The sequence below is a fragment of the Harpia harpyja genome, chromosome 2, assembly GCF_026419915.1.
Source record: "Harpia harpyja isolate bHarHar1 chromosome 2, bHarHar1 primary haplotype, whole genome shotgun sequence".
NCBI lineage: Eukaryota > Metazoa > Chordata > Aves > Accipitriformes > Accipitridae > Harpia > Harpia harpyja.
In genome coordinates, this window is record NC_068941.1 from 6,334,173 (window position 1) to 6,357,616 (window position 23,444).

The 23,444-nt window shown below is 36.8% G+C and overlaps 1 protein-coding gene and 1 long non-coding RNA gene across 10 annotated transcripts in view; one reads left to right on the forward strand and one right to left on the reverse strand.

The window, feature by feature from the left end:
- Positions 1-23,444, forward strand: part of LOC128154135 (uncharacterized) — a 68,800-nt gene that overhangs the window by 25,811 nt on the left and 19,545 nt on the right. The gene's annotated exons all lie outside the window — the stretch shown is intronic.
- PDE5A (phosphodiesterase 5A) overlaps positions 1-23,444 on the reverse strand; it is a 141,099-nt gene that overhangs the window by 11,829 nt on the left and 105,826 nt on the right. For 8 of the 9 annotated variants that reach the window (XM_052814219.1, XM_052814228.1, XM_052814202.1 and 5 more), the window contains 7 exons: positions 22,516-22,624; positions 19,229-19,313; positions 14,862-15,037; positions 13,332-13,391; positions 6,658-6,804; positions 4,205-4,330; positions 2,025-2,119 (listed from right to left, as the gene is read on the reverse strand). In XM_052814219.1, the coding sequence (XP_052670179.1) occupies positions 2,025-2,119; positions 4,205-4,330; positions 6,658-6,804; positions 13,332-13,391; positions 14,862-15,037; positions 19,229-19,313; positions 22,516-22,624 (798 nt within the window). The remainder of the gene's footprint in view (positions 1-2,024; positions 2,120-4,204; positions 4,331-6,657; positions 6,805-13,331; positions 13,392-14,861; positions 15,038-19,228; positions 19,314-22,515; positions 22,625-23,444) is intronic. The other variant, XM_052814210.1, reaches the window with a different exon arrangement.

Consider the following 23,444-nt stretch of genomic DNA (forward strand, 5'->3'; position numbering starts at 1 on the left):
CATGCTGGGTGAAATTCCCATTGAATTAAGTGGGACGCATACTGTGTCCCCTAAAGTTCATCCTGACTGAAGAGAGAAATGTGTGAGAAATATCTTAGGTTATCTTCCCAAGTACTGCACCAAACTCGAGCTTGCTCAGTACTTACAGACCCTTGGCTGTCTGGGAAGACACAAGTGCTGGAAATAAACTCAGGTCCTACTTCTGTAATACATAGCATTTCTGTTAAACCACCATGCCAGGCCAAAGGACACCATTGCTTTCTGAACACAGTGGTTTGGTTATGCAGTTTTCATACTCTGTGCTTGCCTACTTTACATGTGGGTTTGGAAGAAAAAGAAAATAAAACCCCTGCATATCTACCAAGAGACCTTTAAGCAGTTCATTTCCTGTAATTTCTACTACCGGGACCATTTTAATTTTTGAAACCCTGTTGCTTAGAGAAAAGAATCATATGCTAAATATCCACTCTCCCTGCTTCCAAGGAAGAAACAAAAGGGATCCGTTCCTGGAAAAACATAACTCTTCATTTAGATTTAAATGAGGGACTTAAAACCAAAATTCATGGAACTTTCTATTGAAAAAGAATTATTAAGCTGTAATCATCTCCGCTTTACAGCATGTGTGAATGTTAGATTTTGCTGTATGACACTTTCCCAGGACATTTTTGAGAGGAGATGACGCATCTCCAGATGTCTTCCAGGAAATTTATTTTTAAATAAATAAAGTGAAAAATAGCTAACCGGTTCCAATCACTGCAAGGCTACAGTTACTGCTGGAATCCCCTATTAGGGAACTAGAAAAAGGTTACTCTCTCAGTTTTGTAGGGTTTTGGCATTTGTTTGTGTTTCGCTTTACACATCAGTCTAAGTGTTATTCTGAACATATATCTGAAAGGCAGGAATTCTGCTTCAGCTTACTTATTTTCTGCCTTTCAGTATTCTCTGCCTCCAACAAACTTTTCCTCCCCTAGTGTCTTACTTTACACACAGCGAGAACAGCAGACCACTCCTTCCAAAGGTAGCTTCAAAACCACTCTCCAACTCTGCCAGAAAAAGATACAAGTATACATTTCTGGGTATCTTTTCCCCACCTCTGGTCAGATCAGGACACATTGCCATATCACAGTAATCACATTATACCATGTTTTAAGTCAAGCTATTTATTTAATCGAAGAATCATATACTGTTGTTTGAAGTGAATACTAAATTCACTGAAAAACACATTTTGGACAGATCTGAAACTATTAATAAATTTTAAAAACCCAAGTAGTTTTAGTTAAAAATTAAAATATGGATAAAATTGTAGAAGAGTTCAGATGTTTCCTTTTGATAACTTCAAAGCGAAATATTTTGTTTAGTAAAAATATTTTGTTTCAAGGTTTTAAAACAAATTTTGACTTCTTGCATTGTAAAGGTTTTTCTGTAATTCCAGAATTGATCAAAGTTAAAGAGTACAGATAGCCCCAAATCAATGCAAAACAGTCATACATTTTTAATGTGGTTTTAAATATGTATCTTATCCAAACCAATTTAGAATTCAGGAAAAACAAGGCTACATCATGAGTTAAACAGAGTTCAAAATGGTAGGGAGACACCTTTGTATCAGATGGCTGCAGATCTCAGCTCTGTGCTGGCCCAGACTAGGTGGGGAACAGCTGGTTGGGCAGGGAGCAATCTGAAAAGCTGCACATTTCCTACACGCTGTCCCTTAGAAGCTGGGACCTTTTGCTGTCACTGTATGGGAAATGGGGGATGGGACATCTGGAACAGAAGCAGGAAGATGCTGCCCCTGCACAGTCTACAAAGAGTTCACTTCATCTGCTATCGCATTTAGTCAACAACTGAGGTTGTGCCTCTTTGCTTTGGACTCTTGAATGTTTCTGGCTGTTCTTGCACTTACTGCTTTGTAAAAACCTGCTCCTTTGCACAGCTTCACATCATCAAATCGAGTAGGTTGTACTTCATTTAGCTCTGTGATTTTGGTATTCATTTGTTTTTATTTAACTTCTCTCAGACTTGCTTACCTTTGTATGTAAGAGTTGTTCACTCCCCTGTGATCCAAATCATGGCTTAGAGTTGCTATCAGCAGAGCCAGTGTTTCTAAGTCAGTCAGTTTGCTCTATATGTAGAGAGTAATACAAGAAGTGAGTTAGCTTTATGATGGGGATTTATTTTGCACAATGTGTTTTATATCTGCTGTCTTGTCTTTACCCACATAGCACATACAGTTCAAGCCCAAGGAGGACACAGTCATAAAATGGTATGCTGAGAATAAGGGTTATCTCTGAAGTTGCGGTGCACAGTAGTAATCATTCTCCATGGGCCTCAGTGCAGTTTTCAGAGGGAACATCATTCAGCTCTATATATGCTGATGAGAAGACTGATACAGAAGAAGAGGAAGTGACTTGCATAATGTCACCTGGCAGCAAAGAGAGAGCATGGGGAATTTTTTTAAATTCTGGCCCCATGACTTTTAGCTCAGCTCCTCTATTACCTCAAGGGAGTTAGGCTACATTCCCTAAATAGGTATAAAAATAAATTAATTATACAAATGTCGTTGGAATAATCAGAAGGGAAAAATGTCATGCCTTTCAGTGATCACTGGGCTAATAAATTAACAGAAGTTTAAAACCCATGGAAAACAAAATCAACCAATATCTGACTCTTTAATAATGAGTTTATTCCGGAGCTCCAACAAGGATTAGAGAAAAGGTTACAGTTTCTCTTTTATGACTATTTCATATCTTTAATATTGTTCAGTAGAATTGGGTAGAAAATTTATTTAAATCTGTCCAGTGAGAAACAGGCTTGACAAAGCTACAGTATTCAAGCAGCATTTCGTAATGGGACAAGAATAGCAGGCACAACAGTCAGGACAGGAATTTGAAGAACAGCTTGTGACAGCACTGCCACTGGGGGCTGTACCCTCTGTAAAATCAAATCCAAATTTTCTTGAAGCAATTACAACTTCTGTAGATTTCCATCTGCTTTCTAGATAATGAAACCTGTCCTTAGTCTAGTCAAAAGACAAATCAGTTTGGAAATGAGTGATTTTAATGTTTCTTCTAGGAAGATGTGTCCCCCAATGCTTGCTTTTCCCCTCAAACTAGAGAAAATTGAGACACTTATGCTCAGTGCCGTTCTGACTCCAGAATCTAGGGCATGAAAATCAATGTGGAGTGAATCCAACATAGTTAGAAATAAAACAACTTATGGAAATTGCAGTGGAGACTGAAAAGACTCCAAAAACAGCAAGCAAGCAATCAGGATCGTCAGATTGCTAGACCGCACACAGAGCAAAACTACCATGTCCATTTCAGTATAGAAAGAATATGAAAGCCCTTGCCTTTGTCTCTTCCAGCACCTTTTGCCTTTTTTTTTGTAAGACAAAGTTTGCAGAGGAAGAGAATGCCTCTTCATTATCAGTACTGGGTTTTGGTCTACAAATAGGGTTTATTTATTCCCTCAGAAGTGCTTACTGTAAAATTGTATAAACCAACCAATAACAATTGTCTGTAATCAAACTGGAGAAACACGTTAATTCAGAATGAACAGAAACATTTTGTTTCTTCAAGAATATAAAAAAAACCCCTAGAAACATATTTTGGAAAAATCTTAAATCAGTATCTTTCTTATTTTGGGGATCATCTAGCCCTTCAGCATTTATAATAAAAAGTGATTAGGTCGTTTTTTAAATTATTATGTGTCTTTTAAGTGGAAGGTTGAAACATTGTTCAAAAGCAGTGAAATAAGCATTTAAATCTTTATTTCCAAAAAATGTTCTATTGTTTGTCTAAAGCTGTACTCAGCTCTGTGTTTGAACTTAAAAAATTTCCTGTTGAATATTATGAGGAAACATCCTGAAATAGGGCCAGTCCTTTTCTTCTCCACTTTTTTGACTTGTAGCATAAGCATTAACTTTAAAAAATGACATAATCATGTACGTGCCTTATTTGAGATATTCCCATTGGGAACATCCACCTGATCATTTCCAGAGGATTTAACTGAAACTGGGTGCATAACAACATGCCAACAATTTCACAAACCATGCCCTTAAAGCCAGAAGTCTTCAGCAGAAATATTTTGATTTCACTAGCAATACCACGGAGTGATGAACATTTTATTGACATGACAATCAGAACTATGCATCATTATAGAGTTTGTTTAGCGAGAAGATTCTTAATGTAGAAACAGCAAAATGTACCTGAATTTTACCAGATTTTAAAGCAGCAAACATGCACTGCGCTGTATTAAAGGCATGTCTCCAATTGTGATACGCAACATTTTTCCGATAATTTTTCTTTACACTTAAAATCCATCTGCAGAGAACCTTTAAGAAACAGCATCACATAGTTAACTGTAAATGTATTAGAAATCTGTTCTTTTTATGAAAACAAATCCTTCTCTAATCCTGCTTGAAAACTGTCTCTTACAGAAATAAATTTCCTTTTAACTCAACTAAGTTCAAATATAACATACTTGTAACTGTGAACATAGATAAGAGTATGCTTACAGCCACTAGTTCAGCCTCTCATTGAGTATGTAATACTTGTGGGTTTGGGTTTTTATTACTAATGGCTAAATGTTACTGTCACATCCACTGCTCAATTCAAAAACTGAGTTATGTTGAGCTAACTGGGAGAAAAAAATCATTGTAACGACATATTTGATAGAGAAATTTTTTTTTTTAATTAGAGGGTCCTCTTAAGAGCTTTTTTGATAATGAACATGTAGCTTTTCCCTTGTATCAGCTTGTCAAAAACCAAGCAGAATTGGACTTTGGAAAGCAAATAAGTATGACAGAAAGACAGCAATTACTATATTGCTGGGTAGGTTTTTTTATGCAGGAAGAAAGTATGTCCTGGATGTTTTACACAACAGTATTACTAGTTGTAGGGTTATACTTTACTTCTAAGAAAGTGAAAGGTATGAAGGTCAGATAGTAATTTGATGTGTACTAGAACAGATCCTTTGGTTTAAATGGATACAGCATACTGCTCTATGTTAAACGCTGGCTGAGAATCTAGGCCTTGGTTTGTTCAAGAAAATTTTTAGTGTTCCTAGTGAAAGATGTTGTACTGACAGAAATGAAAATCTAGTATCATTCACCCACATAAACAATTCCACACAGATAAAAGCAGCAGTACTCTCTGCCTTTCCACTGTTAAAAAAGGAGTGCTAGGCTACTGCCAGTTTTCTTTAGCTCTAGTATGGAAAGTTGAAGGTGTAACTTCAAAGCTGTCACTGTTCTCTTGCTTCTACTGAGATGTGTAATTATGTGTCTATTGTCATGGTGTTATTTTGGTTTTGCAAATCCATTACAATTGCTCCACTAGGAACTAGAAGCCACCCATTACTGGGCTGCCTGACTCCCTCTCTTCTGCTGGGATATATCCCTTAAGGAAGTACAAGTTCTTGGCCTTACTACAAAGGTGAAACTAAGTACTGGGATATTCAAGTGATCAGACTAGGTAATACAGTACTCCTTCTGGCCCTTAAACACTGCTAATCTAAATTGGTCTATAAACTGGTGATCTACAAAATAAATACCTGTTTTCTTTTACTAATTTGTTTGCCTATGAAGTCCTCCGAATTGATCTTGCATTTTGATACTGAACTTTGGAAGTTATGTTGAAAAATATATAAAGCAAAAATAAAGAACTTAAAAATGAAGTTTTTTACAAATAGAAATTGCATGTATCGACTGGAAGAGGCCTAAGAGATTATCTAATCTACATCCAGGGCCAGGAGCAAAATAAGAATACCTGTTTAGATCACCTCTGACAGATGCATATCTACAACTAGATCTACTGGTAAAAACTGTCAGGGAAATTTCCACAGCCCACATAAGTAATCTGTTTCAGTCTTTACTCTCTATAAAATTCCCCCTGATCTCTAATCTTTTGTGGGGGAAAGACTAGGCTAATTACTTTTATTACCTTATATAGACATAGAGAACAATATTACTCTCCTCTTTGTAACAGTCTTTCACTCACTGAAATGTTGCTATCATCTCCCTTCTCAACATTCTGTTTTCTGGAGAAAACCAGCTTAATTCATTCAATCTTTGCTCAATCTCCTAATTTTTTTTTTTTTAAATTAATTTGTATCTCTGTCTCTCTTCGTGTATGAGCTACAATATAATTAGTCCATGGGCCTTAAATACCACTCTGTCAGTAAAGAATGAAATTTTCTCCTTTTTGCCACTATGGCATATTATTGAACTTTTACATGGTTTCTGATACTAGTAGCTGTGAAATGATTTTCTCTTGTTACCGCTAGCTGTTCTTTTGTTTACCATTTTTAATTTATGCATTTGACTGTTTTCGTTACTCTTTATATATTTATTCTTGCTGGTTTTGAAATATTGCTATACATTTTCAAACTTATTTGAATTTTAACTAAGTCCTCTACCTCCACTCCCCAAGTTTTCTAAAAGCATTTTACAGTCCATTAACCAAATTATTAACCATTCAGTAGAACAAAACTGAGGACAAACCCCAGTACTGCCTACTTTATATACCTTCCTAGTTTGCGAACTACTCTTTAATACAGATTTCCAATTATATTTACTGGAGGCTTGTTTCACTATTCTCCCGATTTTCTACTAATTTAAGTTGTTTCTTTATGTGAAGCAGCATTTGACAGCATTCATACCTCATGTTTCATTTGGAAGTTTTGCACCAGGTTGAGGTCTGTAAACATTCGAATTGTACACAGTGTTGTTTCAAAATCTGATAGCTCAAAATCACTGAAGTCGAAATCAGTTAGGTTGAGAGATTGTGCAGATGGTACTACAGCAGCCTAGAGAAGAATAAGAGAACACAGCTTAGCACTAGGAAAGAGAAAGCATAACATAAATACCTGCTTTTTCAACAGAGAAGTAGAGAGATACTAAATTTTACCTTCACATTATACTGAAACCTGATGATTACTTTGCATTTATCTTTCCTTAGCCTTTTCATTTAACATTACCTTGCTTGCTTAGATTTAACACACACTTTTCCACAGACCAAGAGAATAAGGAATGGATTACCTGGTCAGTCTGTTATCTAAATCACCTAAGGCAAATTGCAACCAAGAGTATGTATGAAATTGGGAGACAGAGAAAATAAGTCAGTGGAGTTACATGTTTGTTTTTATGGACATGCAGACATCAAAATCTGTAACTGTTGGCATTTTTCTAAAAATGGTGAGCAAAGAGATGTCAGTAGAACAGAATTCCTAGCGGAATCCACATTCAGTGCTATGGTAGTCAGAACATGTCCACAAGCAGAGCTTTCTCAGGGCTAGAAACCTGAAAAATTAGGGTTCACCTGTGATCAATAATCTTTAAAATCTTTGGACAAAGTTTTTGATGTAATTTGAGTACAATCATAAACATTCAGTGTGAAATTTGAAATTATAAAGTAGACAAAAAACCCCAACTCTATACTTTTTAAAATCTGTAACTTTTATTATCAGTAATATCCCCATGTGTTACATGTATTACAGCTCTATGTATTACAACTGTACTTTTTCTAGTTACAGAATTCAGAGTATAGCTATTGGTTGCCCTTCAAAATACAAATGTGAGGGTTGCTAACAAAATAAATGGTAAATCTTAGGCTATAGAACAAAAATTAGTATCAGTTTTTTCAGTGAAATAAAAGGTGGAGTTCTCAGTGCTACTTCTTTACAGTTGTTTCACCTCAATATGAGTGTGGTTTAAAAGAAAATCAGGTAAAACTGAAATGGTGAAAGAAAGAAACCTATGTGTTTATCTCCCTCTTTGTAATTCTAGGGGAAAACATTTCTCCAGCATGGGGAACTATGTCCTAGAAGGCCGAGACACTGAAAAGGAAGCATGTGCCATAATCTACAGTATTATTACATGTAGCATGCAAATCAGCTCTCTCCATAACTCCGTCTACCAATCTCTGTTCCGAATAAGCTTGCTGTTATCTTTCCTGTGTGTCTGAATCAGAAAGTCATGAAAGATTATGAAAAATAGTGTTTACACAGAAAAAAATTCCAACATTCTTACACATTTCTTGTACCGGTAATTTTGTGTCCCTCAGTTTGGATTCATGTGGTATTTCATCTATGAGCATGTGAAAGAACCACCAGGCCTGTATGTTCAGTGGAAAATGATGCAACCATTTAGGAACTCTAATGACATAATTTTGAAAAATTGCAACTGCAGTCTGGTATTTCATGAGGAAAGGGGCTGGAAGGACACAGTAGGAGCTCAACAGAACACCTCATGCCTGTGTTCTGACTTCATTCATAATTTATCTTTCCCTTCCTTGATCTCCTGCCTTTGACAGCCACAACAATAAGTTTCATTTCAGCTGAGACATAAAAAAATGCACTCTATAGCTATTCAAGTGTTACTTAACTGGATTACATATTTCCTCCTTCAGTTACTGAAGCCAATAGAGCTATCTGCCACCCATTTTACAGCATGAAAGTTCATCAACTATTTTAATTTCAAGTTATTGAGCTATGGTTAGCTTCTGTAAGCACTGACCAAACTACAACCTCTTGCTCAATTTCTCCACCTCAGGAATATTATAAAGAGCATGAAACGGTCAAGAAAAGAAGAAAATGTGCCAATTAATTCCCCTCTTTGCATAACTGTGACTTTTAAATTACTATTGCTTACTATAGGCATCGTATTAATAGTAATTAGTAGTGAATAATTAATTAGTGACTCCATTTCATTACCTGGTTAAGCATAGAAAATAATTTTAAAAATTTGTCTTCTATTATGATTGAAAAACCTACAGATAAAGCTTATAACTTCATTTCATACACCAAGGTGTTACCTTCAAGGAAAGCCTCAAGCACAAGAATAGTCCATTCTGGCATGCAGGAAGTCAAGCAAGCATGGTAAATGGCCAGCATGGATGAACAGGGAATTCCTGAGTGAGCTCAAATGAAAAAATGAAGTACATAGAAGGAGGAAGTGGGGATGGGCTACCTGGGAAGAATACAGAGACATTACCAAAGTGTGCAGGGATGAAGATGGGAAAACCAAAGCTCAGCTTGAGTTGGAACTACTGAGGGATGGGAAGGGCAACAAAAATTGTTTCTATAAATACATTGGCAGCAAAAGGAAGGCTAAGGAAAATGTGGGACCATTGTGGTAACTGACTGGTTTTGCTTTGTTTCATTTGCTTTGTATGATAAAACACAGGTTGCAGACAGTATCCAGGCTCAAAGGAGGTGACTGATGCAATATGACATTCTGTGGTATGTGGAAATGATGATGAAAGTGAAAAATTTGACTGCAGCCTATTACACAAGGCAGATAATAAACAGAATAGAATAGAACAGAATAGAATAGAATAGAATAGTTCCAGTTGGAAGGGACCTACAACGATCATTTAGTCCAACTGCCTGATGAAGCATCTGTTTTCTGTGTTATCAGATTATTTAGAAGCAAAACAAAGCAAATTGCAAAAAGGTATATCCAGAAGCATAATTTTAATCTATTTTGGCTGGCTTGATACAATGATGTGAGTGCAAAATAAAACTTAATAAAATTCTGAAGCCAAGTAAATTGCCATTCATTAGCTGACCCTCTGTAGTGGAACAGAAGTTGTACAATATGTTAGCTTCTGCCATCAGGGACGGTCCAGTTTATAGACAGTGACTTGCTACATCACTGTAATTTAGGCACCTGGATCGCATCTCCACACATGATGTCAAAGCTGTACAATCTGAAGCCTGGAATAAACTATAAGTAACATCTGTCTATCACTTCAGGCAAGGTGGTTATATTAGTTAGCGGCTCCACATGCTGATTTCAAAACTGAAGTCTTTCTATAATGTGTTAATGGGAAGGTAGTCAACACAAAGGTATCCCAGTAATGTGGTAGAGGTTATTCTTAACTAGGGGAAAATACTAGCACAAGTACTTCACAGAAGCTTTTGGAAAGTCTGTGTGGGTACACCAAAAAAGAAAACAAAGTTCTCTACACCTTGCTGACAGTTTAAGTTAGACTGCAAGGAAAGAATCACTTGCATAAGAAAGGAACTGCCATGCTCACATATTTCCCTGAATCGGTATGTAAAATAATCACCTGCTCTGAATTGCTTTCTAGATTCACTGATCTGTCTCCCACAACTAAGAGGAGAAGCTAAGGAAGTAAGTTAGCTTTCTCAACTTGGGTAGCAGGTACTCCCTTTGTCACTACTTATCCAGGACTTAGGTTAAGACTAGGAATAGGAGTACTGATGTCTTTAACATGAATGACTTGATCTTGAGACTACTTGGCCCTATCTCTTTTCAAGTACTGCTGCCTTTACCAATGTGCAGAAACAGCAAATAGTTTCAGAAAAAAAAGACAGAGGTTGATACTTGGAACATTTAATTGTGTTCTACTTCATGAGTACAGAGACAAAGGAAAAAAGGCAGCAATGATCCTGTATCTCAAAGGGTACATGATATTTAAAGAGCAAGATTTGTCTCTTTTCCTTGTTTTAGGAATAAGGTTTTAACTGATTTAACTAGAAGACTGCAGTGCAGGAGTATTAACCACGTGACTGTACCATGTGGATTTTTAGGGTGTCTACAATCGCATCTCATCATGGGGTAATTAAGGAGAAAACTGAGGCTGTTGTCAGTAGGTTGAAATTCTGTCTGTAAGGTTTTGCTCCTCCAATCTAAACCTTTCAGGAGTCCACAAATAAAATGTATTTGAAAGCTACAGTTTTAAATTAGAGAAACCACTTGCTGATAAATCTGTTGTCACAAGTTTCACTTGCGATGAGCCGTAGTAATTTCTGTTGCCAATGCCGTGTTTCACTAATATAGTATGTATTAACTGTAATGATTCAAAGACAGCAGGTACAAGTATCAATTCCAGTATTATGCTATAAAGCTCAAGTCCTGTATCTACTTTGATATACCATTGATTCTGCTGAGTAACTTTGTGACAGCATGCGTCCTAGCTGGGGGAAAGCTCTTATACTAAATTTTACATTGTGTTTAGTTACAAAATAACAGAAAGAACTACATTTTTTTTTGTACTATAAAGCTGTACATCTGAAAAGGCCTTCAGACCAAGTTTTGGCTGTGGTTTTATTCTTAAACACATTATAAAACAAGTAATTTCTCAATTTAATAAACTTTCCTTTAGATTTGTAATGTTTTGACTCAGCTTTGACCATCTGTTTGGCTATCATGGACATCTGTGAGGTGAGCTAGCAATGAAATAAAGACATACAGAGGCTTCGGTTATTTGGAAGTCAGGGAGTGAGTGGTAGCCTAAGACATTACTAAGGCACTTGCAGAACCAGATGCAAAAATATAGAAGATACACTAAATAGGTGAATAGCAGAGTGGAGGCCATATACGTGGTAGTATGTAGTAAAAACTTTTAACATGAAGAGACTCCACAAAGCAAGAAGTATTTTGAGCATCTTTTACCTTAATAGTAATAGCACTTCCATAATGCTTGGCAGATCACAAATTACTGCACAGTCAGTAATTTAGGAAAAAATCAAGTATCAATATTTTCTTTTGTGTGACACACACCATATGGAAATCTAAGCTGTTCTCTGTTTTTCAGAAGAAAGAGGAGTGACAGCTATGAAGAAATTAAATCATTGCAATTTACAAAGAAAAACAAACTGAAAAAAAGCAGAAGAGAACTACTTTCATAAAAAGCAACACAATTAGAAAGTCTATATGCCATAAGGGAAGTTTTGAGTAATGAAAGTGGTGGAATGTGGCACCAAAGAAAGAAATTAAGCTTTCTAAAGGAAAGAATAATGCCTAAAGGAGCAATTTTAGGAGTGGTCATTGAATTAGGTATCTTGTACACAAAAGCACAAAGAAGAAACCAAATTATCAGTGAGGTTGTTAGATCTATACTGCTATATAAAACAGGCCGGGGATCATTCTCTAGCAATGAGGCGAAATGCCACAAACTGGTTTGTCCATACTACATAGATAGCACTTGGTCCATGGTTTGCTTTGGGCTCCATGTGGTGCCCTTAAGTTGTAAGATACCCTTATTTTTAGTGCCTGTTTTTTCAGCTCAAATTATCTGAACTAATCTGAGTGCTCTGTTAAAATTCAGAGTGATGGCTTCATAGCATGAAAATAGGGTATTTGTTTCATGCCCTGGGATGTGATGTGATGAAATGTGATATATCTGAGGGTGCAAAACCTGCTTGAATAGTGCTGCAAGATGGTAGGCTAGAGGAAGCCAAATCTGGTGCACTCATCCACGCTGTCTATTGGAGATGGCCTGTGCTATGTGCTCTGGTACTGTGTGTTCTGGTATTACCTTAGAAAGTGGTAGCTGACATGGGCCAAGATTGTGCTAGGAAGCACGTGGACAGTTAATCAGTAGAGGTGGACAGGGGTTCAGTGCTAGGTTTGTTGTGGTTCTGTTTTATTTAGCAGTAAAGATGTAACCACCGAGATTACAAGGCAAGCCGTGAAGAGAAACCATAGGAGGTGCATTGCATGCTGGTATTGGCAGTGCCTCTTTATTGATGAGCAACAGCATGGTAGTACTGAGGTTCAAAATCTGTGTGATACTAAGCATTCTAGAACTATCGTTAATCTTGTGCCTTGTTCTGTGGGACCTTGCTTGTCCAGTCCATGCTACCAAGCTCGTGGTTCCCTATGTCCACCTTCCTCTCCATCGCTCCCATTTTTTTTCATACAGCAGGGGTGATGCTATTTCCCCAGAATGTCTACTCCAACAGAGAGAACTGGAGAGACTAAGCACAGGCTGTGCTTTGAACTACACTTGAAATCATAGCTGTAGTTATTCCTTAGGCAATGGTTTCTAAACACAGAATTAAACATGAGCAGAACAGGACACTGCACAGAAAAGTAACCATAAAAATAAAAAAAATAATCTTTGCATAACAATTAAATACAGAATTTCTAGGTAAGGCCATAAAGCTGCACCCATACTTGGGATGCTTGAAAGGTACCAAAGATATAAAATATACAACATTCAGACTTAGCTGCAGAAAGAAGAGTTCCCAACATTTTGCTTCTGAAATACTTAATCATTGCGAGTTGATACTAGCATTGCATCAGTTGTTACTGTCACTTAAACTCATATGAAAGGCAGTCGGTATACTTCTGGTTCTCCTGTAATTGCAGCTCTCTGGCCAATCTGTATCTCTCATTGTAGGCATTGTAACATTTCCCTTTTATGTGATTTATTGATTCAACTCTGGAACCAATCAGTTTAAACCTCACTATAATTTTTATTTCTGGAAAATGTGCTTCTGCATGTTTGGGGATCACATCTGTGCCCTTTGTTGTTCTATTAATGGAATATTTCTGAAGTAATAGTAAAAAATTCAATTACCGCTGTTACCTGCAGCTCCCTCGTTTCCTCCTCAGCAGCAGAAGCATGGTATGAGAGAACCTACAGAAAGAGAAAAGCAGACCTTAGTACAAACAAAAGAGCAATGTGATAAAAAGGTATTTTTCCTAAAGCAGAATTTTCAGCTTGCAGCTGCACTGCACTGCACTGCATTGCATTGCATTTGCTGATGAAATCTAGTGTCCATGCAGGGCTCATGCTGGTTTTAAGGGAGCTCTCTGAAAGCGTATGGGGAGATATCTGGAGCTTTCACAGATCTCCCACAGCACAGAATCTTCTTGAGATAATTAGGTCAAGAAAATGCAAATAGTTTCTACAAAAGAGCAAAGAACTCTGATTTTCTCTTTGGAAAGTTTTCGTGCCCCACTTTCAAAGACAAATAATACATGAAACAGCTATAATTATGAGCCTGACATTATTGCCATAATAATCCTTTCAGGAGTTTATTCAGACATAAAATAAAGTTTTGCCCTAAGTGAAACTTGGCAACAAAAGTCTGAAAGAAAGTACGTTTGTTTTATATTAACAAAATAAGCTCATATTTTTTAGCTGTTGAGAACACAGGACATGAAAATGGTATGGAGTTTTTTTAGCAACTAGAGACTGACTTTTTTGTAAAGAAATCATCTCATATACTAACCTATAATCTGCCTGGACTTCCTGTATTATCTATAAAGTGTTAAAGTAAGAGAGATAATTGCTAATCTGCCATATATAAGCAAACAGCTCTTTTTTTTAAAGCACTGAAATGATTTTGACAATAATTTTACCACCTTTTTATTTAACATGACTTAATAGAGGTTTATTTGAGAGTTTTAACATTTCTTTTAGAGGCTACAGGGTACAGAATCCCCATTTTAGGAATTCTGCACACACTGTGTTTACATAATGAATGCTAGGAGATCCAAAGTCTACAAATTTTTCACTTTCAGCTTCAAGTTATCACCTCTGAGTAATTCAGCTTCTCAGACTAAAGCCCTCTTTAGCTATTAAACTTAACAGTAACCAATTCAAAGGCTGAGACCAGATGACGTTCATCTTGATATGGTTTGATGGAGCCCGAGGAAATTGCTGAAAACCTACAATAATGCTGCTGTTACTCCACAAACCAGTTTGTCTAAAGCACTGAGCCAAAATCATCACAAAAAACCTCAGACAAGAAAAGGAAGCCCCTAATCCCCCAAACCATTTCCTCTTCCTACGCAACAGAACAAACCTGCTATGTTGCCAACGTGTAACCTCATGTAGAGGAAAAGACGCATTCAGCTCACCACTAAATTTCATGAGTAAAGTTAAAATACAATACCAAATAAAATAGTCTGCTGGCAGGTATGGAAACAAGTAGAAAAATTCCTGTGCAACTCAACAGGCCAAATGCTGTTCTTCTGGGGGAGAACAATTTCTGTTCAGTATCCATATGAGTAGCTGCACTTATGTGTAGAACAGACAGGGTCTGGAGAAAATGAGGATCTGTTTTGGGCTAGTTAAGTACCACCTACATTTTCAGCTCACCTCTAATGTCACCATCTGTTTGGCCATGGCTCTTTCTACAGCTTCATACATCTGTGTATTCTGGATCCCCAAGCCACAAAAGATGACAAATGCTTCCAGGAACTGTTCATCATTTCTGTTGAAAGCCTTGATTTTGCCCGAGTTTTCTTCCATCTTATTCACAAGCTGGCAAACCCCTATGCCAGGATACAGAAATTAAAAGAAGTAATACAGAGAACTCCCAACATATCACCTATTGTATGAAACATCAAGAGAAAAATTAAGTCTAGGACAGTTTAGCCTACAGTATAAACCACCAATATACATATAAGTTACAAACAGGAGTGCTGTAGGATTTTCCCTGAAGTTTTTTAGAGTAATTTCACTGTATTATAGAATAAATGCTAAAATGTTATATATTACTAAGTAGACTCAAAAGTATTTATTAGGATTTGTAAAACAAAAATGTAGGGCTTTACAGACTTGATTATCTTGTGAAATTCTAGGGACATTTTCATCCTAACTTTTATTATTAATAGTATTCTAGATTGATATAATCCCTAAAGACAATTTGTCCTTTGGAGGCTAATTAAATTTTTGTAACCATGCCAAAAGGACATTTATGAAAGTCAGAACGGTGGTACACAGAGTTTTCACTTCCTCGTTTGAGTCAGTACTGGAAATTTTTTAGAATAAATGAACTAAACAGAGAATACCCATGTTGAGGCTCAAAGCTTAAGTATACTTGCTGGTCCTGTGAGGATGTGATTGAATTACAGCCTGCTCCAGAGACTACTGAACTCATTGAAAAGCATCTTGCTGAATTCAGCTTGTTAGGTTCACACTTGTTGATAGTTGCATCTGTTTATCTTCTGTTAAGAACTTCTGAACTTTTCTGTGCACATGCCATTGAAAGGTCTGACAGGTAACTTCTACCAAACCTCCCTGACACCATTCTAAGCAGAGGAAAATTCACACATATACCTCACTTTAGTTTTACCTAGGGGATGGCAGTTTCTGCTAAGAAATCAGAATATTAATTAAAGCAGCTGCATTGTAAGTATATGTTGTCTTTGGCCAAAACTGCTTTGGGGGCGATTGTTGTCTTAAGTGAGTCCAAATGTTTTCTCACTCTCATGAGTGTGAGTACTAACAGTTTTGAGCATAAAAGCTAGCATTTTCCTGGCCAACTGCAAATAATTATCCCAGTGAAAATAACAGTTGCAAATTAAAAATTCTGAAAAAAATTACTAAATGAAAAAGTCTTCATTTTCTATAAATTGCTATTGCATGCCAGTTTGTATACTTTATGTATTTTATGAAGAACACTTTGCAGCAGAAAGAGTGAAATATTAAATATGTATTTAACCAGCAAAAGAGAAGATAACTATTTAGCATGGTGTTTCCAGAACACTCTTAATAATTCTTAGGTTTTCTTGCTTCAGTAGAGCTACTCCTAATTTACACAGGATATATGAACAGAATCTGAATGCATTACACTTCGCCACCATAAGGTCAGGGAGGCCGGGTTTCCTCTCTGCTTATGGGTAGGGAAGAAATTATAATGAATAGTATTTTACAGCCATACCAACAGTGAACATAATCAGCACTACTGTAAGGTCTTGTCAATGCTAAGAATTTTTTATATGAAAGTATTTTCAGCATTTTAGTACTCCATATTTACAGACTAAAAAAGCTCATTGAGGTTTTTAATTGAAAGGAAAAAAAGTCTTTGAGGGAGCAAGTGTGCATCTTCCCTGTGGCAGTAGGTAGAAAACCTGAGGAAAAGAATGTAGCACACACATGCAAACTGTGTTTTTAGAAGAACATTGGCCTTGCACATATAAGTTTTAATGTCTGGAGACAATGTAACACTGTCCTGTTTCCAAATGACATTCTGTTTGGGGAACTTATTTTAATATCAGAGTCTCCTCTGAAGAGATCAGTAAGAATATTGTAACTGTAGCTGTAAGCTGTTGTAACAGGTGTTGTGGTATCTGAATATTGCAAACAGGATTCTGAACCTTAATGGAATGAGATGACTAGATAGATGAATGGTAGTAAAAATATATAATCCAGCAAATAAGGATTCACTAAGAACAAGATTAACTTTCCCTGGGAAAAAGAAGCTGACTTATAAAACTCTATAGGAAAATATCATGAAACTCACTTTTAGATCTCTGTTCAGTACTGTTTATGACATTATAATTATTTCCATAGCAACTGTGATGTAATGAAAACAAGATTAAGACTCAACAGTGAATAAGCCACAAAAGCAAATGAATTCTTAAAAGACACAGCATTTGGATGCACGTAAATGTCTCTTAAAAAAATTAGAGAACTGCAGTAAATATACTATGTAGTACTTAAGACTCTTTTAACTGTAACCTTTTTCAAAAGCTTCCCCAAAGCATTGAGGGGTCCATACATTACAACTAAAGGAACTCAAAAGTCTCTTAGTGGGACATAGTTATAAAACCACAGAAAGATTCTGTAAAGCTTTCACCACATACCTGAAAAATGCACAAGTCAGGAAAATAAAAAAGTTCTTTTCATCTTTCTTGCCAGTAAGGTTTGCTTGGTTTTGCTGTGGACAGTTTTTCCTACCCCACGCCCATCTGCACACCCCACTTCCAAAATTCTGGTTTTGGGTATAATAATCTTAAAAATAAAAAAGTAGACCTATAATAATAGTCTTGCATAGGATATAGTATGCTAAAGGAACTTCTGGGTATTGTCCCAAAGACAACTTCTTGACCTTACCCTATTAAAGACCTGAACATTAGGCAGGCTGTGAAACCTTAAAAAACTTCAAAGAATGTTTCCCAGTGAGAATTACTCAGATTTGAAAAACTCACCAAAATGGGTGGCCTGACTGAAACTTTTCAGTTTGAACTTCCACAAAAAATAACAACAGAAAAAAACTACATGAGATCAGATGCAACTGTTTTATCAGTAGCTAACAGCATAGTGAAATATCTTTAATTAAAGCTCAACAGTTCAGTCTTCATCTTGGTCTTCTAGGGTCTGGTAGAATATTTAAAGCAATGAAAGAACTCTAAGAAGCTGACATCAAAAGAAATTTCAGGGAACTCCATTAGGTAAAGATGATGCTTCTCTTTCTGCTTCAGGAGTTGAAAAAAAAAAGATCTGTCTTAATGAAAAAGGGACCTCGTACTTACTATATATATTCAGTTATGCAGTTTTGCCCTAATTCTGAAGGAAAATTATTTGAATACCATTAAAAAAGGCATTCTTGGAACTCTTAACATTTACTTGCTAAATTTTGTAAAGCTGAGGAAGTTGGATTCATGCTGCTATCTAGGAATCAGTATATTTTGTGTTCTGTTTGTTTGTGGAACTTAACTGATGCCAGGAAAGCAGGCTGACACTCATTCTACTCTCCATGGGACAGGGAAGTCCTGGTAATTTCCAAAAGCATCATCATCCCTTTGTTTAAGGTGAATCTGAAACTCACTGAAAGACTTAAAGCTCATTAAGCTTATTCCCTGATCAGATTCTCAAAACTATTTAGGTGTATATTAATTTTTGAGGACCCAGACCACGGCCACCTCAGTATTTTTAGGGAACTAGAAATAACTAGGCTTCTAAGTTTCCATAAGCATCTAGGCCTATGAGGACCTATGTGATGTCTAATTACTCCTGAAAATGTTACCCCAGGAAACCAGTGGTACTATGGCCACTCTTTAAAATAGAAGAACAGTAGTTCTTGAAAAAGCAAAGGAGATGCTGCAGAGATAGTTACACTGGGTAGCTTTAGACACTTAAACTAGTGTCTTATGATAGGACTGTAGGCTCCCTGTGTAATCCACAGATAGAAGCAGGCACCTCCAAAGGGCAATTTGTAGCACCAAAATTGCACAGCAGCTAGCTCTCTTCTAATGTATGAATCTCTCCGTAGCTGAGTCTCATTTGAGGAAACTGTCAATGTCTGTGCAGCTCAGCTTGCCTTTCCACATGCCACTACTGTTGCCTAAAAGTCCACCACTACAGACAGCTCAGGCCTGAAGAGCTTATTTACTGATTTACGTCTTCTCTTCCTTTCACTGCCTTGTAAAAGATCTACACAAGCAAGAGGGGTAACTAACTCTCTGAACAGGAAGCAATGAAAATAATTTTATTTACAGAAAATTTTCAAATGCAAGGAAGCTATAAAAATGATGAAGTATCACAAGGGTCTTGTAGGTACTTGGTAACTTACCAGGTAACCAATTTACAGTCAAGGTTGCAGTGGACTTACTGGTTGAAAACATGATAATTAATGGTCTTTTCTCCTGGGTTGAGATTCCATGTTGCTGAGATTTTACTATGGAGCACAGAAATATTTCTATGAAAGGTATAAAAATATTTTTTGTAAAGATACCTACCTATCACTTTATTCTTTTTCCCATTTTTTATTGGTGTACACAGCAAACTCTTTATGTGTTGACTTACGTTTTCTGCATTGTCATTCTGTTAAACAAACAAAAAAATACAGTTACAATTTTAAAGAATAATGTTCAAGTGGCTGAAGTGAAAAAGCCGTAGAGCTGGGGTCTACAACTATTCTTGGCTTACATACTCTTTCAAAAAGCAACCACGTCTTCAAATAGTTTGCACATCTTTGGCTGGACAGTATAATAAACACTGTATCTGACACAAGCTTTGGTGAACAATAATACAGGTAATGATGATAATCTTCATTCAGTAGGAGTTTACAGTGACTTGCATAATTGTGCTAAAAATGTGCTGATGTTATAATAGGTTCTTTCATTAGACGGTACCACTTCCATGAAAATGACAACTTTGCACCAAGATGAAGTGTTCCACTTAGTGCAGCTGAAAAGAGATCAGATGGGCTTTAGGACACCTTTTTACTCTCATCCGGTGATGAGCTATAAAACGAACTGACGTCTCCCCTTTCCAACATATCCCCTCACTTGCAATATGGCAATGTAAGGAACAGGTGTCATAAAACAAGAGTAACTACCTGACATTAAGCTAACAGTGCGTTTTGTGGCACTAAAATTTTCGTAAACTCTTTTGGTTTGTTTGAGATGCCTTGATTAATCCACTAACGCAATGAAAGGCGGCTTAGTGGAGACCAAGTTACGATCCAAAGAACGACAGGTAGGAAAACTACCACCAACAAGGTCAACATTCAGCAGTCTTCCAAAGACCTTTTATCATGTCTCATGCTCCAAGAGAAGGAAACTGAATTTATTTGGGAGGTGAAAGGGTGGAAGGGTGGAACAAAAAGACAATGCATCTTTTTCAAATACCTGTTGAGAAAATGACGTAGTTCTCCTCTGACTGCTCCTGGAATAACATGGCAGTTGCTGAGAAGTACATTTGGTCCAATCTCTAATTGTATGCGACACAAAAAAATGGGTACACACTAATATTTCAGATCAAAAGGTTATTTGGGGTTTTTTTTTACTATTGTTGCTCTGCTCTCTGGTGCTGTGCAAGGATTGTAGACAGTTTCTTTGCAGGCAAATGCACAAACACTGTAATGCTTATAAGTGGCAATAGGAAATGTGATTCTTTAAAGAAAACATTAAAGGATTACATCATGCCAGATACTTTACATGACTCCAGGAACTTAAAATACTACTACTTAATAGTAGCCCATTATCAAGAGTGTATATGGAATAACTGAAGACTAGGATTTGCTGTTTTCTGAACTGTGACATACCTGTGAAATCAGCTGTAAAAAAGGCTATAAGAATCAGCATCTCTCCCTAGACCTCTCCAGCAAGGGCAGCAGAGAAACGCAAAGTCAAGCTTGCATGAAAATTGGTTTATGGCTACCCTGAGCAGAACCTGCTGTTTCATCGTAAAGTTCAGATGCATTGAAAGTCAAACTGGACTAGACTGGAGATAAGACCACAGTGCAGAATGCTTAATAAAAATGCCTGACCCAGTATTAAGGAACAGGAAGGAGATTAAGCAAAAACAGGCTTAAATGCCTTTAAGGAGTCTAGTAGCTATTTGAACATTGTCTCCACTGCGCTTTGTTGGTTCAGGAAAGAACACGTACAGATGATTGCTGAAGCTTAGCATTTAGCTTCTATACTGTCCTTGTAAGTGGCCTGAACCTGAGGCAGGCAACATCATGGCTCTTCCACGAATAAACCCAAGCTGTTGTTCTGCCTCATGTCACTACCTAGGTACTTGAGGCCACAAAAGCATTTAGAAAGCACAAAGTTATTTTCATAAGGTGAGTAAGCATGCTGTTGAATGTCCGCTAAAGAAAGAGGCAAGCCAAGGTTTCTAGGGCACTAGGTACACCTGGGATTTTCCTCATGTCAGGGTTCATCAGATTTCAAAACATTTAGCCTACAGCCCTGCCTTGAGACTGCTCCTACACAGGGGTGGAGATGCAGCCACTGTGTGAAAAACATTATCCAAAATTCCTTCTGGCAGTACTATTATTTTCTTTTTATGAGTTTCTTTTACATGCATATGGTGTAAGTCATCTAGATTTCAGGGAAAAATGCAAAAGTATTCTAACCCTACTGACAAAATGAAAGGCCTGTTTCAGACAAACAGTTGTTTGGATGACCCTCGGGGTATTAATTTTATTTTAATATGTCTTCAAAATAATCACCTTTCTTCATTGATTTAATACAGTATATCCATCCGATTCTGTTTTTACTTCTACTCCTGCAGTTAAGATAGCTTTGGGCCCTGTACTGCAAAGTGGTGAGCACTCAATTCCTGTGTTGCTCAATCCTTCATAGAAACCCACTCCAGAACATCCATGAAACCTTGCACAGAGAAAAAGAGAAGCAACACAGCTCCCCCTCCATGAGCCTGCCCCTTCTTTCCACTTACTGGCACAATCACATTGAACACTGTATTTTCTGACCTTTTCGTTGTGCCTCAGAACAAAGAGTTTGGTAAAAAGCTATCTGCTGATCATAATAACTCCTCTCCCTCTTATTACCTTCTCTCTGAGCCCCTCTAGCCAACAGGCTTAAATATAATAAGAGCAGCAGACATCTTTCTAATTTCTGCATTGACAGGAAAATACAGAATTACAAGTTTGCTTTTTGTTGATGACGACTGTAATCTGAGTCTTCCCAAGGGACCTTCACTCCTAACTCTCCAGTATCTGTGTGTTCAGTAGTACACCATACCACAAGATCACACTTGAAGTGTGAAGCAAAAGCTCCCAAAGAAAAGTGAAGTTGTTCCTTCTCCAAAACAGCAAAGAACTAGCATCTATAACATTAATCTTTGCCAGAACAAGAAGGGAAAGGAGAGGATAAAAGGGGAGGAACTTCTGAGAGCCTCCCAACGCTCACAGTAAACTATCAGGGATTACTGTGAAAACCTCGAACTGTTCTTCGCTTCAATGTTTTCCATAGAACATATTGCAAGCTCTCCACATTGCACTATTTATCGACAAATTAATGTTAGGCTTTTTAAATAATGTCTGTAGAGATAAATCCCTTTCCTAGCCACCTGGCTCACTGTGGAGTATTGTACCTTTTCTTCACTGATAATGAATTTTATTGAGCAAACGTACCTTCCTTTGTGTTTGTGTAATTCTAACTGTGGCTGTTAAATTAATAGCAATAATAAGGGGAAAACAAAAAAGGTTTGAAAGTTAAACAGAAAAACATTCTCCATTTCTGAATTTCAAATCTAAGCTTATTTTACTTACTGTCCAGGGAAATCTTCTGTCTTTGCAGACATCTGGGATGTTAAGAGGCTCCATCGTATTCTTGACATACTGAGCATACATATAATTGATTTTGTTTGTATCATAGTCCCTGAAGGATACAACATTATTATTATGTGCTTAGTATGAAAATGGATCATTTCATTATGCAAAGCAGGTAATTGTAATATCTTTCCTGTACGAGGAAAGGATATAACCAATAGATATATAATGGAGTTGAGTTAAAATCCTGTATCCTAATCCAGCTGTCATCACAAAACTGCAGAGTGGATTGATTTATACGTTCCACCATTTCTTTAATATTCAACAATGTTAACACTGAACACCAAACTTAAGAAATAAACAAATCAGTACAGTTTATGCAGATGAAGGATAAAGAATGAACAACTGGGTTTATATTGAAATAAACAGAACTTTTTGAAAACAAACTCCATTCACAGATCTGACACACCTGAAAAATTAATACTAGATGAAATTCACGCATTCTTTAAACAGAGTGCAGCAGGTAACATTTGTGAATTTTCTGCTTCTAAGTTCATTTCAAATTTGTTCTAGAAGTAAAGGCACAATCAGTTGCATGGGGATTCTGTTACTGAAATAGAACTGTTTATTCCAAATCAGGACATAAAATGTCTTTACAGAATCAATCATATCCTACTTTTTTAGCCACGATGTATTTAATTAAGGCATTTCAATTCTCTTGGACCCTTTGCCTGCTTTGGAGGAGGACATATGTCCTAATAACAAACCTATTCCCATCAAGCTCCTGTAGTTTCCCTCTGACGTTTGACTTGACTTTAGTTATCCTTATGGTGTAAGGATGTTCACAGTGCGAGAGGAAGGGAATTACTCTTTCGTTATTTCATAAACTTAGTTATAAAAGGCAATGCCCCACAATTCTGAAAACCAGC